The following is a 17,753-nucleotide window of genomic DNA, read 5'->3' as shown; positions in this document are numbered from 1 at the left end:
GAGGGGTTCTTAAAAAAGAACTGAGAGCCGAAATATTTACTAGTTGGTAATGTATCAAATACTTATTTCATGCAATTAAATACAAATTTATTATTTAAAAATTATATAATGTGATTTTCTGGATTTTTGTATTAGATTCCGTCCCCCACAGTTGAAGAGAACTTATGATACAAATTACAGACCTCTACATGGCTTGCAAGTGGGAAAACCAGCAAAATCGGCCACAGTGGGGAGAACAAGTATTTGATACACTGTCAATGGGTTTTCCCATTGGCAGTGTATCAAATACATGTTCTCCTCACTGTATATATAAAATATACACACACCGGTATATGGCGGAAAACACTCAGGTGACTTGAAGTTCCACTCTGAGACCCCCAATTTAGCCAACTTTCAAAATTGTCCGTTATTTATGTGTGATACATCATTGGAAAGCTTAAAATCTCAATTTTTGGGGGGGAAGAAAAAATTTGAACAGGAGGGCATTTTTAAAAAAAATGTTTTTTAAACAGTAAAACCCTATCTGGAGGTGGGCACACGCGAGAGCAGAATTATAGACGCCATGACTTAATGAGATATTATCGTGTACTTACCTTGTTTTGATCCAAAAACGCCATGTAGTATGTATCACTGAGTGTCAAGACACAGCTGTGAATGGCCACAGCTGGATTTTTGGGGGTTTTATGGGTTAAACATGGTAAAATAACAAGGGTCGCGATGCAGAAATCACAGACATCAAGGAGTGGTCGAGATATTTCATATATTTACCCTTTTAAACGTTTTTTTTTTTTCTTTTCAATTGTTTTTTGTTCGGATCGATTATTCTCTAACATATTGGAGAAAATGTGACAGTCACAAATAAATACAATTAGGCGATAGTTATGAGGTAGATATCTATGACCTTTTTACAGACACCATTTTTTTCATTGTGACATAATTTGTTTAAAAGTTTAAAATATGTGAGTGAATAATTTTTTTGTCGTTTTTTTTTTTTTTTAAACGAAATATTAGACATCAATTAATGATTCTAAGCTAAAAATGACAGACATTTTGAACAATAAATGTTATTAATTTGTTTCATGGCTTGGTTGAAACAAAAGCGGTTGCGCAACGTCTGTAAACGGGGGTTTTCAGGGTAAAACGGACAAATTAAAAATAGTTTGGGGGCTTCATGCGCCATGAAAATACAGCAGTTTCTTTTAAAGAGGAGTGCAAGAGCAGAATCTGCTTGTTCAGTCTTGTCTGTGTTTTCCGCCATATATACAGTATATGTATATGCAGGGGTGAAAGTGGGCCAGAACGGTCAGGAACGCAGTTCCGGTATAAGATTCAGGGCCGGAACGCAGTTCCGGTACATAGTGCTTTGATTCCGAAAATATGACGGCAACTGTCAAAAAGCTATGTAAAAAGAAAAGCTAAGCTACCACACATGCATTTCATCTCCAAGAAGAAAACAATCTACCAACATCAGATTTACATACACAAGTGTTAACAACAAGCATAATAAAGTGCTCGTGTAGCGTAATCCGTTTCCACCAATATTTATTATTTATTTGATTCCACGGACGGCATGGAGGTTTCCCCAGCTGCTGCAATTATCCAAGTCTGACAATGATGAGTCAAGTCAATGTGCGAATGCAAAACAATACAGCTAGACTCATTTATCCGTTCAATTGGCTGACATACTGACATGTAATCAGCAGAGATAGTTAGCTCTGATTGGTTCAAATGTGCATGTTTTCTGGAACAGCAAAAAAAAAAAAAAAAAAAAAGCTTGTTGAATTGATGCGACAAAAAAGGGCCATGCAACAGAAAAGGAATCAAATCTTTAAGAGCAACGAAAGAGTTGAGGAGGCTTATTTATCATATCTAGTTTTATTTGCTCTGATGGGGAGGTTCAGAACGTCTTAGCTGTCTTGTAGACTTTGGACTTACATTTCTTCACTTATGTTAGAGTACTTATTCATTTTCTTAAAATTTAAAAAAGTTGATGCGCGATCTTCAAAATAAATTTCATTTCACTCTGTATAGTATAGGTCATTTGTACTTATTTTTCTGAATGTACAGTATGTTACTTATATCGTATCAAAAAAAAAAAAAAGTAAATCTTTACATTAATTTCAATTTTAATAAACATTCTATGTTCTTAATTGAGATTTGGTATTTAGTATGTGAGGAAATGAGGGGAAAATAAAAATTAGGTGATGGAGGTTGGGGTTATTGCTTTTTTTGTTAACTTTTATTTTGCAAGTCATTGATAAAAATGCTATTATAATATGAAAATCACTTTTTGTATGTGTTATAGAAATAACTGTGCCAAAACAGTTTACTTTGCATTTCAGTAGTCTTAGGAGATTTGACACCCCCCCCCCATTGAAAGAAAAATAAATAAATAAATACAATTTCTGACTGGAGTTCCGGCAAGAAATTCTAGCCATTTTCACCCCTGTGTATATGTAGTATGTCTATATAAAAAAAACTAAAATTCCAAAAATATTTCAGGGTAAAAAAAACGATTGATGAGCAAACAAAAGGAATATGAGGAATAAGAGGCAAAAATCTGACCAAAAACAAAGAATAAAAATTCCACCTCTAAAAAAAAAACACTACTCCAATAGTATAGCTTCCCATGTCACATTTGAATATATCTCAACCAACAAAGGGGGGGAAAAAATCCAGATAAAAACATACAACATACTGACATAAACACCCACAAAATTCAAAAGACATTCCACCTATCTGACCATGGTAAACTACAGCATGTGTGTCCACGGTCAGGTGGTGGTACCCCGCGTGGCCCGTGTGTGCAAACGTGACCAGGGCGGCTCTCAGCGTGTCTTGGAGAAGCAGTGGACATCCTTCCTGAAGGCCCGCCTCAACTGCTCCGTCCCGGGAGATTCCCACTTCTATTTCAACATGCTACACTCCACCAGCCCCATCATCAACATGCACGGACGCGACATTATCTTGGGTGTCTTCTCCACGCCCGCTAACAGGTTAGCACTGCAATATAACTCATTGTCTGCTATTAACAACAATATACCTCCAATCCATTTTGACTGGGAGGGCTAGTTCGATCACTGCCAGCCCCCCAGTCAAATTAGATTGGACATGTATCTCTGTCAGTAGCAGACAATTAATTCTGGTTCTTGTCTCAAATGAGGGTTTACATCAGGGGTCCCCAAACTACGGCCCGCGGGGCGGATACAGCCCGCCTCCACATTTGGTCCGGCCCCCTGAACAATACCACAGAGGATTTTGATGTTTGTTTTTTTTTCTCCCCATAGTGTTATTTATTTCCTGGCTTTTTTCCTGTGAAGAACCCAGAGAGGGTTATTTGGTTATTATTGCATGTTTAAGAAAAGCGACGCGCGCACGAGTCACTTTCTCTCCTCCCGTCATTGGCGCGCACGAGTTACTGTCTCTCCTCCCTTCACTGCCGGTGTACACGAGTCACTTTTTCCTCCTTTCACTGCCTGCGGTTCGTTCCTCAAGCTGCCGTCCTGTTTAGTGGCAATCCAAGTGTTGTGTGTGAATGAGAGAGGTGGGTATATATGGTCAAGGTGGAAATATTCTCCCCTTTTTGGTACTTTTATACACGTATCCTACCACGCGTTACAATGTACAAGACATGGATTACACAAGGTGTGGTCTTTGGCCTGTACTGTATGTGAAGCACACAACAGCTCTGGATGCTAACAATCTACATAGTTATATTGGGATAAGTTTGAAAAGGCAATATGCTTACCTTGAATATCTGCTAATAAAACCGGAGTTCCCAACAGCATACACTCTCGCTCCCAACCAGAGTTCCCAACAGCATACGCTCTCTCGCTCTGTTGTCATTGAGACTTTTGCCCAACTTTTGTCTTATCAGGCATTTGCTGCACGCATTTTTCCCTGAAGCTCGTCTTGTGAATGACCGACAGTGCTGTCCTGCTCCTCACTTTTCAGATCTGGTTCAAATAGGAAGGGTAGAACCGACGACATGTTGGGAAAGCTAACGAGTGACACGCTGGAATTTCGGCAACGGGCCCGATGACGTCACGCACTGCGACGTAACAAGAATGGCGACCTATCACTTAAAATAATTTTAAAAACTTTATTAAAACAAAAACATTAAGAGGGGTTTTAATATCAAATTATTATAACTCATACTAACATTTATCTTTTAAGAATTACTTGTCTTAAAAATAGAGAATCCCTTTAAGAAGATGCTCGCCATGCTAAAGCTAATAGTGACATTTAAAATGTAAAGCTCACTCAGTAAACACCTTAAAAGGCTAAAGCAACAGTGCGTATTTGCTCATGCAAGTTAAAAAAAAAAAAACTGACAATATTTAAAAATAAGCTTCCTGTAGCAGAGTACTTCCGGGTTCCTACCGTCACTCAGTGACAATCACAGATGCCTGATCAAAATCCTTTTTTAACGTTTTTTTTTTTTTGCTAATCGGCCAATGGCCGCTGTTGGGGGGAAAAAAAAGTCCATATATCGGCCCGTAACACTTTACTTTACCAGTGTCATAACACAGTCATAATTATGACATGACAATAATTAATGAATGCTTATGACAGTTGTCATTTAGAGCTATAAGGGAAATGGTCTCACTTTTGAATGGATGTAAATGATCTGAGCTTGGTGTAAGTAAAATGGCGTAAGTGACAAAATTTGTCAGATGACACTTCATGACATCTGTCATAGGCATTCATTCATTCCCATGAGTGTCTTATGTCAGATAAAATGTTACCTATTAACACAAATAAATCCACAAATAAGCCGCAGGATTCAAAATGAAAGAATAAATGTAGCGATTTATAGTCTGAAAATTACGATATATTTTTCACATACAGTGGGGCAAATAAGTATTTAGTCAACCACTAATTGTGCAAGTTCTCCCACTTGAAAATATTAGAGAGGCCTGTAATTGTCAACATGGGTAAACCTCAACCATGAGAGACAATGTGGGAAAAAAAAAAACAGAAAATCACATTGTTTGATTTTTAAAGAATTTATTTGCAAATCATGGTGGAAAATAAGGATTTGGTCTATACACAAGTTCATCTCAATACTTCGTTATGTATCCTTTGTTGGCAATAACGGAGGCCAAATGTTTTCTGTAACTCTTCACAAGCTTTACACACTGTTGCTGGTATTTTGGCCCATTCCTCCATGCAGATCTCCTCTCGAGCAGTGATGTTTTGGGGCTGTCGTTGGGCAAAACGGACTTTCAACTCCCTCCTCACCCTGTGGCGTCAAAATTATAACAAGAACGGGGAGCAAAAATCCCAGAACCACATGGGGGGACCTAGTGAATGACCTAAAGAGAGCTGGGACCACAGTAACAAAGGCTACTATCAGTAACACAATGCGCCGCCAGGGACTCAAATCTTGCACTGCCAGACTTGTCCCCCTGCTGAAGAAAGTACACGTCCAGGCCCGTCTGCGGTTCTCTCGAGAGCATTTGGATGATCCAGAAGAGGACTGTGAATGTGTTATGGTCACATGAAACCAAAATAGAATTTTTTGGGTAGAAACACAGGTTCTCTTGTTTGGAGGAAAAAGAATACTGAATAGCACCATACCCACTGTGAAGCATGGGGGTGGAAACATCATGCTTTGGGGCTGTTTTTCTGCAAAAGGACCCGGACGACTGATCTGTGTAAAGGAAAGAATGAATGGGGCCATGCCATCTTTTAGCATGACAATGATCCCAAACACACAGCCAGGGCAACAAAGGAGTGGCTTCGTAAGTAGCATTTCAAGGTCCTGGAGTGGCCTTGCCAGTCTCCAGGTGTCAACCCCATAGAAAATCTGCGGAGGGAGTTGAAAGTCCGTGTTGCCCAACGACAGCCCCAAAACATCACTGCTCTAGAGGAGATCTGCATGGAGGAACGGGCCAAAATACCAGCAACAGTGTGTGAAAAGCTTGTGAAGAGTTACAGAAAATGTTTGGCCTCCGTTATTAAGGGTACATAACAAAGTATTGAGATGAACTTTTGGTATTGACCAAATACATATTTTCCACCATGATTTGCAAATTATTTAAAAATCAAACAATGTGATTTTCTGGGGTTTTTTTTCACATTCTGTCTCTAATGGTTGAGGTTTAACCATGTTGACAATTACAGGCCTCTCTAATATTTTCAAGTGGGAGAACTTGCACAATGGCGTACTGCACGCAGGCTATTTTTAGACCATGACGTCGCATCGTAAAGCGGAAGTAAAGCCGAAGTGGGACATTATAGACCTGCCCTCGCATAGACACAACGTATTTAGTGCTACTTTTCTCCGGTAATCTTTCAAAAGCGAACATGCCGATCACGCATTGCTTTTTTGGAACTTGTAGAAACGACTGTAGACATTACGACACATGAAGGGTATTTTCTTCATACGTTTCCGGAAACCAAAAACTCGGGAGGAAGAAATGGGAAGACCGAATCAACTTGCGCAGCTCGGCGAATCCGTTCACGTTTCATATGCAGTAAACATTATCTTGGGTTGGCATGGTCTTTCAGAGGACAAACAGGTAAGCCATTTTTGTATTTTTAACTTATTTTTTTAGCGTAACGTTGTGCCGTACTTCTTCTGTCTGACAATGAATGACAATGGTATCTGACTGCCACTGTTACTGTTTCTGTTATATATAAAAAAATAAAAATAAAAAAACAACTTTAGTAAGGTGGAAGTGTAAATAAATTATAGAATTAAGATGTGTTATCAATGAAAAAATTTAAAGTGTTCGTTGGCTGTCACTGAGTAGCATTTGCGATCGCTACACAAAGCTAACTAAATTACCCGCAAGAATGGTAAGAGACGTAGGACAACCAGAGGATATATAAGAAAGACAGGGCTGATGGTAAAGGATAGCTTGTTGAAACAGGAGAATGTCATTGTCAGTCGCGTCGATAAAAAAGCTAAAGCTATGCTTAGGTTGGCTCGTTTTTTTTTCGTCTTTTTCAGGCTTCGACACTGAAGCCATCTCTTTCACTGAACATTATTATGTTCTTCCACATCTTTGCCAGTCAATTTGGCACCAGGCACATCATTTTCGGAGAGAAATGGTAGGTTTAGCTCTGTAAACATCTCCTTCGTACACGATTTCCATTCATTTCCTATTAGGGACATACGGCGGCTTGTCCCTACTTAGCAACAGTAGCTAATGTCATGAATATTAATGAGCAGAAGTGACGTATTGCTTGCGGTACGCCATTAGTGGTTGACTAAAGACTTATTTGCCCCACTATAGATACTATGTCCTAAAAATGACAATGATTGCTCCCAACCAAAATGGATTTGCAGTCAAGAGCACTGAAACACTATCATGCATTGTAATAAGTTACTTCGCTCCGCTGATGTTTAGTCAGCCGAAAGGGATGTTTGTTTGGCCTTTTAATGGAACGCTGCTGTGAAGGGATTTGGGAGCGAAAAAGAAACAAGCAAAATCTGCCACATTCTAAGAGTGGCAGGTCATGAAGGTGGTCCCGACCCGGAGTGAACCGAGCAGGATGTCCACCTGAGAAAACACCAACAATCCAAATTAGCAACATTTGAACTCATAGATAATCTCAAACCAAGTCACAACCAGTGTTGATTTTGATAGCCCTTTTAATTTTCGTCTTAGTTTTTTTTCTTAGACTTGTCATATTTTTTTAGTTGTTTCAAAATGTGTTACTTTGTCTAGTTTTCGTCTGTAAAATTCAAAAGTTTTAGCACATATTGTAGCGTAAACAAGGACAAAGCCAAATTTGTGATGATAATACACACTTTACACAGTTTTCAATTAATTATATCCACCTGGATGCCATGAGGAAAGTTGTCCGAGAGTTTAACCCCGAATTCACACCGCCTGAGGCTGCGACACGGTTGCATGACTGCTACGAAAACATCGCAGGTCAATTTCTACTGGTTGCGTTTGTGCTACGAATGTCTGCGGCAATCAGACAGAGGAAATCACAACAAGGGCTCTCACGAGAATGCACGAATCGTAATTTTCGGACTATAAACCGCTACTTTTTTCCTGCATTTTGATACCTGTGGTTTATAATCCATCCTTTAATTATTCAAGGTTTAAAAAAACATGATTTTCCTCTAAGGAAATGTTAATTATTTGTGGTAATTATTTTTATTGCATGTTATATTAATATGTATTAAAATTTCTCACATTTCTGCATAAAATCACCATCAAATGTGATCTGATCTTTGTCAAAATCACACAGATGAAAAAAGGGTGTCTGCTTTGACTAAAACAACTCAAACATTTATAGGTTTTTATAGGTAAAATTATCGCGTTAACGAGCGGTAATTAATTTTTTTTAATTAATCCCGTTAAAATATTTGACGCAATTAACGCACAAATGCCCCGCTCAAACAGAAAGGACAGCAAAAAGGACTGCAAAGTGAAAGGTGTACTTGTTGTGTTTTTCGGAGTTTTGCCGCCCTCTGCTGGCGCTTGTGTGCGACTGATTTTATAGGCTTCAGCACCCAATGAGCATTGTGTAAGTAATTATTGACATCAACAGTGGCGGGCTACTAGTTTATTTTTTGACTGAAAATTTGACAAATTTTATTAAAACGAAAACATGAAGGGGGTTTTAATATAAAATGTCTATAACTTGTACTAGTTATTACCTTTCATTTTCTACAAATTTTTATAAATATTTATATATTTTATTTATATTTATCTTTTAAGAACTACAAGTCTTTCTATCCATGGATCGCTTTAACAGAATGTTAATAATGGTAATGCCATCTTGTTGATTTATTGTTATCATAAAGAAATACAGTACTTATGTACTGTATGTTGAATGCATATATCCATTTCGGTCTTATCTTTCCATTCCAACAATAATTTACAGAGAAATATGGCATATTTTATAGATGGTTTGAATTGCGATTAATTACGATTAATTAATTTTTGAGCTGTAATTAACTCGATTGAAAATTTTAATCGTTTGACACCCCGAGTTTTTATATTTCAATGAGGATAGTATGCAAACGGTGACAGAAGGGGGAAAAATAAGTCAGTGAACCATCACATTTAATAATTTGTGCCCCCCTCCCCCTTGGCAGCAATAACTTCAACCCGACGCTTTCTGTAGCTGCAGATCAGTCTGGCACATCAATCAGGCCTAATCTCGGCCTATTCTCTACAAAACTGCTGGCATGACTCGCTGTCAATAGGTCATGCCACAGCATCTCAATGGGGTTCAAGTCTGGACTTTGACTTGGCTACTCCAGAACAAGTATTTTGTTCTTCTGAAACCATTCTGAAGTTGATTTACTTACTTCTGTGTTTTGGATCATTGTCTTGTTGCTGCATTCATCCTCTTTTTAGCTTCAACTGTCTGACAGACGGCCTCAGGTTTTCCTGCAAAACTGATAAACTTTTGAATTCATTCTTCCATTAATGATTGGAAGTTGTCCAGGCCCTGAGGTAGCAAAACAGCCCCAAATAATGATGCTCACTCCACCATGCTTCACGATGTGTTGATGTTGGTGAGCTGTTCCGTTATTCTTCCACACATGACGTAGTGTGTTACTCCCAAACAATTCAACTTTGGTTTCATCAGTCCACAAAATATTTTGCCAAAACTTGTGTGGAGTATGTAAGTGCCTTCAACAATGTTTTTTTTTAGAGAGCAGTGGCTTCCTTTGTGGAGTCCTCCTATTAACACCATTCTAGGCCATAGTTTTACATATAGTTGATGTGTGCACAGAGATGTTGGACTGTGCCAGTGATTTCTGTAAGTCTTTAGCAGACACTCTAGGGTTCTTTTTTACCTATCTGAGTATTCTGCGCTGAAATCTTGCCGTCATCTTTGGTTAACGGCCACTTCTGGGGAGAGAAGAAACAGTGCCAATCTCCATTTGTAGACAACTTCTCTGACTGTCGATTGATGAACATCCAGATTTTTAGAGATGGTTTTGTATCCTTTCCCTTTGAGCAAATCAACAATCCTTGATCGCAGATCTTCAGAAAAGCGCTCATGACCGAGCGATGATGCACATCAGACAATGCTTCTAATCAAGACATTTCTTACCAGGTGTGTGTTTTATAGTGGGCAGGGCAGCTTTAAACCACTAATCAATGATTGGAAACACATCTGACTTAAAATGTTTGTTAAAAACTGGTTTCAATCGCTCTTTAAGTCTCCTTAGGCAGAGGGTTCACTTTAGGGCTGCAGCTATCGATTGTTTTAGTAGTCGAATAATAGAGTAATCGGATACAGAACATTAAAAAATTTAAAATACCTGAACTGAGCCTCAAACGGTATTAAAAAAAACATGTCCAACAAAATAAAAATTGGCTAACTTGGCAAAAGTCCGCTTGCTTAAATGCTATAAAATACTTTTTTTTTTTTTTTTTTTTTTTTACAATACTCTTAACAAATGGCTCAGACACATATTCCCACAAAAACTGGCTAAATATACCTTTAAACTAAATTACGAATGCATTGAAAAAACAAGCTCAAACAAAAAACCTAGATTAAGTTGGTCTTTACATGGAGCAGCTGGATTCAGCCATGCAAAATGAGGCAGACTAGAGGGCAGTGTATCCACCCCAATCAATAAAACTAAATGCAAACACTTTCAAAAACAAACCATTATAACACTACTTTAATTAAACGAATACTCGAAGCAGCAAAATTTGAAACTTTTTCTAATCGAATACTCGAGTTAGTCGATTAATCATTGCACCACTAGTTCACTTAATTATTTCTCTCCGTTCTGTCATTGTTTGGATGCTCTCGTCATTAAAATATGAAAACTTATAAATAAGGCTGTCAAAATTATCGCGTTAACGGGCGTTAATTAATGTTTTTAATTAATCACGTTAAAATATTTGACGCAATTAACGCAGATGCCCCGCTCAGACAGATTTAAATGACAGTACAGTGAAACACTCACTTGTTGTGTTTTATGGAGTTTTGCCGCCCCCTGCTGGCGCTTGGGTGCGACTGATTTTATAGGCTTCAGCACCCATGAGCATTGTGTAAGTAATCATTGACATCAACAATGGCGGGCTACTAGTTTATTTTTTGATTGAAATTTTTACAAATTTTATTAAAACGAAACATTAAGAGGGGTTTTAATATAAAATTTCTATAACTTATACTAACATTTTTCTTTTAAGAACTACAAGTCCCTCTATCCATGGATCGCTTTAACAGAATGTTAATAATGTTAATGCCATCTTGTTGATTTATTGTTATAATAAACAAATACAGTCCTTATGTACCATATGTTGAATGTATATATCCGTCTTGTGTCTTATCTTTCCATTCCAACAATAATTTACAGAAAAATATGGCATATTTTATAGATGGTTTGAATTGCGATTCATTACAATTAATTAATTTTCAAGCTGTAATTAACTCGATAAAAAATTTTTATCGTTTGAAAGCCCTACTTATAAATGTTTGGGTGGTTTTAGTTAAAGCAGACACTGTATTTTCATCTGTGTGATTTGACATATCACATTTAATGGTGATTTTATGCAGAAATGTGAGAAATTCCAAAAGGCTCAGATACTTTTTCATATCACTGTACATTGTTGGTTTAGGCAGCCCATTTGAATGTTGTCTTAGCCTTAACAAAAATACTAAGGTACTTAGTTTTTCTTCTTTTGGTAATCACAATAACAAAAAAACATTTTCACCCTCAGGGTGCGAAACATTATCCTTATTTTTACAGTTATAAAGTTTCTCATTGCTAGTTGCTTGGCAACATCACGGATAGGACTTCACAGGAAGTCACTTATTATAGTCGAGACCCTCCCTCACCTAAGTCGCCCTCCGGCACCGCCACAACATATTGTTCTTATAATTCACCTTTACAAGATGTGACATGTTTCCCTTTGAGAGGCCATTCTGTATTGTTGCATGTGTCGCTTGTTATCTGACGCCCACCTCACAGCTTCACTTTCAACACTATCGCACAAAATTTGCCGACTGAAGATTGTTTTGTCTTTGAACGTTTGTGCATTTGCCGTCGTTTTGATTTCAAATGGATTGGACGTCTAGCACCGTCAAAGACAGACAATAAGTTAAAAAGGAACATTTCGTCCTTTTTTTGGCTAAGATGCACCCTACTGCCAATTACTTTATCATGAGTAGACGTCCAATCCATTTGAAGCGGGAGGGTGGCAGCGAATGCAAATGGATTGGACGTCTAGCATGCAATTAGCATTAGATACAAACGCGAGCTTGACCCGCCTAGCAACACTTTGTAAATAGTGTACAAACGAGATTTTTGAGCTAAACCTACCAATTCTGTCCGAAAATGATGTCTCTGGTGCCAAATTCACTGGTAAAGATGTGGAAGAACATACAAATGTTCAGTTAAAGAGATAGCTTGAGTGTCGAAGGCTGAAATAGAGCCCACCTAATCCAGAGGTAGCATTTTTACGACACCTTTTTCTTGTGTGCATTGCCTCACGCCACAGGTGTCAAACCGATTCCAGAAAGGGCCAAGTGGGTGCTGGATTTTGTTCCAACCGATACCGCGCAGAGAGTTTAACCAATTAACTTCCTGCTGAAACAAGTAGCACCTGACAAAGTTTAACTGATTACACATGTAAAAGATCTAATTTGTGAAAAGGTGTCCTCTTCATTGGTTGGAAAGCAAACCTGCACCCTCTTGGCCCTTTTTGGAATCGGTTTGACACCTGTGCCTTACGCCAATGACAATAACATTCTCCTGTTTCAACAATCTATCCTTTACCACCATATGCCCTATCGTCCTTACATATTATATCCTCTGGTTGTCTTACATCTCTGACCGTTCCTGGGGGTAATTTAAATTGCTATTTTTGTGAAGCGATCACAAATGCTACTCAGTGACAGACAACGAACACTCTTCATTCTATTCATTTATTTACACTTCCCCCTTACTAAAGTTGTTTCTTTACAACATAACATGTAACAACAGTGGCAGTCAGATACCATTTTGATTTTTCCGAGGTCATTCATTGCCAGACAGAAGCAGCACGGCAAAACGCCACGCTAATTAATCAATAAATAAAAATATCAAAATGGCTTACCTCTTCGGGCAGGCAAAAGATCAGAATTGTCGATCTGTAGGACCATGGCCACCAACAAAATATTTACTGCACATTCTCCATGCTGGCGTTAAACTGGTCTTTTGGACATCCGCACAAGTTAATCCATTGTTCACATTTTTTCCTCTCTGAGTTTTTAGCTTCGGGAAACGTATGAAGAAAACATCCTTTATATGTGGACGGTCATAATGTCTAGAGTCGTTTCTACAAGTTCCATAGCAGCAGTGTTTAATTGGCATGTTTTTTTTTTTTTTGAAAGATTACCGGCAAAAAACAAGCAGTACTAGCATGGGTTGTATACGAGCGCGCTTCTATGTCGACCCCCTTCAGGTTCTGGTGACGTCACGCAGCCTTGCAGTCTAAAAATAGCATTTGTGCAGTACGCTATTGTGCTTTTTGAAGCTTTTCACTTCCTTTCCTTTTGACCGTTTGTAAAGCTGTACACGCGAATGTTCAAAACTACACTCAATTTAAAAATAACACTTGACACAGAATAATTGGTGTTCAAACATCCATCTAGTCCAGGGGTGTCCAAACCTTTTGCAAAGGGGGCCAGATTTGGTGTAGTAAAAATGTGGTGGGCCGACCTTCGCTGACGTCCTTTACATAGACAATATATTTAAGCAAATTTTAGCAAGCCATTCTGTGTGTCACATTTGCTTTAATATTTTCTTTAGGGCTGTCAAACGATTCAAATTTTTAATCGAGTTAGTTACAGCTTAAAAATTTATCGTAATTAATCGCAATTCAAACCATCTATAAAATATGCCATATTTTTCTGTAAATTCTTTTTGGAATGGAAAGATAAGACACAAGATGGATATATACATTCAACATACGGTACATAAGTACTGTATTTGTTTATTATAACAATAAATCAACAAGATGGCATGAACATTATTAACATTCTGTTAAAGCGATCCATGGATAGAAAGACTTGTAGTTCTTAAAAGATTATGTTAGTACAAGTTATAGAAATTTTATATTAAAACCCCTCTTAATGTTTTCGTTTGAATAAAATTTGTAAAATTTTCAATCAAAAAGTAAACTAGCAGCCCGCCATTGGTGATGTCAATAATTCCACAATGCTCATAGGTGCCTAAACCCTATAAAATCAGTCGCACCCAAGCGCCAGCAGAGGGCGACGAAACTCCAAAAAACACAAGTAACAAGTGGAGATTGCAGTGTGCTGACATTTTAATCTGTTTGAGCAGGGCATGTGCGTTAATTGCGTCAAATATTTTAACATGATTAATTTAAAAAATTAATTACCGCCCTTTAACGCGATAATTTTGACAGGCCTAATTTTTTAAAATTATTAATTTAAACAATCTCGCAACTAGCCTCTGTGTCGTTCTCTTTCGACTCCTGGGCTCTCGCGCAATACTGCTGCTGTGAAATTTTGCTAGGTTCAGGTTGCTTCAATTTCTCGCTGCTTATCTTCCCTATAATCTTGTCGTACATGTCAGCGTGTCATGTTTGGTAATATCGCCTCACATCGAACTCTTTAAAAACAGCGACTGTCTATTTGCAAATGAGGCACACACAGTTGCGTATTTTAGTGAAGAAGTAGTCCAAGTTTCACCTATCCTTGAAGTGTCGGCCGTCGCAGTCAATTTTTTTGATTGTCGCCATTTTAGAAAATTGAAAGTAAAGGGTCACACGGGGTAATGTTGCTTCGAGTGCTGCTGCCTTTTAGTGGGTAAATGAAGAGCAGCATTTAGTGTGTAAGATCCTTCATATGCCGGTAACAGTACTGCTGACCAATTTATTAAGTTTGTGTGCGGGCCAGACGTTATTGATTTTATGACAGAGGCTGGGGGCCGGATGAAATTTGACCACGGGCCGCATTTGGCCCCCGCGATTAGATTAAATGAGCCTTATTTGCCTCACAAAAGTCTGGTAGCTTAAATGCTACGAATTGCTAACATATTTACAATTCTCCTAGCAAATCGCTCACATGTAACTCCACAAACTGTAGCTTTCAACTTAATTACAAATGCGTACACAAACATATATTAGCTGAAACAACTTACAGCCTAATGTAGGCCAAACCAGAGCGGCGCTATCCTCATGTAAGACGTCTGAGTGCTCCTGTATGGAAGCATTATTGAACGACAGTCCAGCCAGACCCAACCCTGCCACCAGAGGGCAGTGTATCCTCCACGATTAAACGAAATAGAATACTTGAACTTTACGGATAGTTATTTTGAATTTTTAGGGTGTTAATCCCGACATGCGCGGAAATTCATGTTACGTCGCCAGCATAGGAACACAATTCGTTACCCGAGGGACTACCTGTACTTTTTTTTTTTTTCTAAATCAAAAAACGTATCGGTACAGTATTAGCTATAGATGATGCTGATCGATCGGGTCCGATCACGTCATTTTCAAAGTATCGGAATCGGCAAAAAAATATCGGACATGACTTTTTTCAAATGTATATATATATTTTTTTTAATTTAATCGTTTTGTAACCGTATTTAACGTTACAGACATAATATGTTACACTCATCCAGAGTCTTTAGTTTAGATTTAAGGTAGGGTTATCAAATTTATCCCGATAACGGCGGTAACTAATTTTTTAAAAAATGTATCACGTTAAAATATTTAACGCAATTAATGCATGCGCTGCACGACCTACTCACGCATAGTCACGCTTAGTCTGTAATGGCGCCGTTTTACCTATATAGAGAGCTAAAAGGCAGCGTAAAATGAGTAGAGTGAATTTTGGAAGCCTTTGGAGACTTTTTTAAATTGGCTAAAGCCTAACAATCCCTCTCCCTACGATTAGAAATATCGTGGGAAGCAATGTTTGGAAGCAAGGTAGTAATTGATCTTTTTCTTAACACCCTATGTTATTTCCCAACGCAGAGAAGATATATCAATTGGTAGCACTACGCAGTCATGGTTGCACTTCCCATCATGCATGTGGGCATGGCTACAGTATCATTTACTGAAAGCTCAACAAATACTCTAGATGGCAATATTTAGTCACAATATACAAAGTAACATTTATCCTTTAAGAATTACAAGTCTTTCTATCTGTGGCTCCCTCTCACAGAAAGAATGTTAATAATGTAAATGCCATCTTGAAAATGTATTGTCATAATAAACAAATACAGTACTTGTATACTGTATGTTGAATGTATATATTCGTCCAAGTTTTATTCATTTTTTTCTTAATGCATTGCCAAAATGTATATGATCGGGAAAACTTATCGGGAATGGGTGGAATTGAATCGGGAGCAAAAAAAAAAAGCAATCGGATCGGGAAATATCGGGATCGGCAGATACTCAAACTAAAACGATCGGGATCGGCTCAGGAGCAAAAAAACATGATCGGAACAACCCAAGTATTAGCATCGGTATCAGGAGGCAAAAAATGTTATTAGAGCAACACTGGTTTTAATGATTAAAACGTGATACAAAATCCCATTTAAAGTTAAAAAAAAAAATGGATGTCCAAGACATGGCTACATTTTCTTTCCAATTAGGATTCTAAGCATGAAATAAGCTTTTAAACAAGATTTGGATTTTGAAATGAGGTTTTTGAGCCAGGATTAGTCTTCCAAAGTCAAGTTTCAAGTCTTTAATGAGAGTTTGACGGGCCCTCTGCCAGTATTTGGACATGAACCAACAACAACACCCGTGCTGAACCGGCATTGGCACCTGTCGAACTGTGTGCAGAGGCCATGAGCAAACCTGGCGAGCGGCGTGAAGTAGCCCGCAGAAAAAAACAATCCCAGTTGACGTATCACATCTAACATCTGGTGCCCGCAGGGCTCAGATGAGCACTGTGTCATCCACTGCCAGACTCGTGCCAGCTTTTCAAGCCGTGGAGGGCGATGTGGCGATAAGAGTGCTCGCAGCACCTCCAAAACAGCCTTGTCACCTTTAAAAAGAAACAAGCAGTCAATAGAAGTACCACTCAGCTTGGGATTTAAACACACTCTTGCCTTAAAGTGTTGCTACTAGAAAAAAAAAACTCCCAAAACACGAGTCACAGATATAACGTTCTGATGCTAAGCAGCAGAATTCTCTCAAGGACAGGGGTTTTAAACTGGTGGTTTGTGGGCCTCAAACTGTCCCATTTGGGGTCCCATCAGGTGTGCAGGATTTTTTGTTTTGTTTGTTTTAAAATTATATCTTTTTTTGAAATGTGTGATTGTATTTTAAAACTATGTTTGTGATATGGTTTCATAGGGTAACGTGCAAGTAAAAACAGAATTGAAATTCATTTCTAGCTACGTTCTTGGCAGCCCTTTACATTTTCGTCGACAAACACTGTTTTCAGCTGTAAAATTCAAACGTTTTCGTCCAAAAATAAAGGTTTCCAACCATTTCAAATGAACATTGTCAGACGAGAACAAGACAACGCTCACCATGCTAAATGCTAATGCTAACGCAAATGCTATGCTAATGCTACAAATTACATTTTGTGTGTGATGATCACGCTCTCTTATTTTGAAATTTGTGATTTTATTTCAAACCTGTATGTAGTTGTACGTTTGTGACATGGGTTTATGGCAAAATATGCAGTTAAAGAACATGTTTTTGAAATTCCCCTTAGTGATGCTTATGGAAGCCCTTTTAATTAATATTTTAGTCATTTCTATAGACAAGTTTCCCGAGCGAAACATGGGCGGCGCCATTTTGGAAAATTTCTGCTCCGAACTTACGGTTTAGATA

The 17,753-nt window shown here is 38.2% G+C and overlaps 1 protein-coding gene across 3 annotated transcripts in view; it reads left to right on the top strand.

Moving 5' to 3' along the window:
• Positions 1-17,753, top strand: part of sema6bb (sema domain, transmembrane domain (TM), and cytoplasmic domain, (semaphorin) 6Bb) — a 541,651-nt gene that overhangs the window by 367,308 nt on the left and 156,590 nt on the right. For all 3 annotated transcript variants that reach the window (XM_057840421.1, XM_057840419.1, XM_057840420.1), the window contains exon 12: positions 2,779-2,996. In XM_057840421.1, the coding sequence (XP_057696404.1) occupies positions 2,779-2,996 (218 nt within the window). The remainder of the gene's footprint in view (positions 1-2,778; positions 2,997-17,753) is intronic.

The sequence above is a fragment of the Corythoichthys intestinalis genome, chromosome 7 (genome assembly GCF_030265065.1).
Source record: "Corythoichthys intestinalis isolate RoL2023-P3 chromosome 7, ASM3026506v1, whole genome shotgun sequence".
Taxonomy (NCBI): domain Eukaryota; kingdom Metazoa; phylum Chordata; class Actinopteri; order Syngnathiformes; family Syngnathidae; genus Corythoichthys; species Corythoichthys intestinalis.
This window is presented reverse-complemented; position numbering and strand designations above follow the sequence as displayed.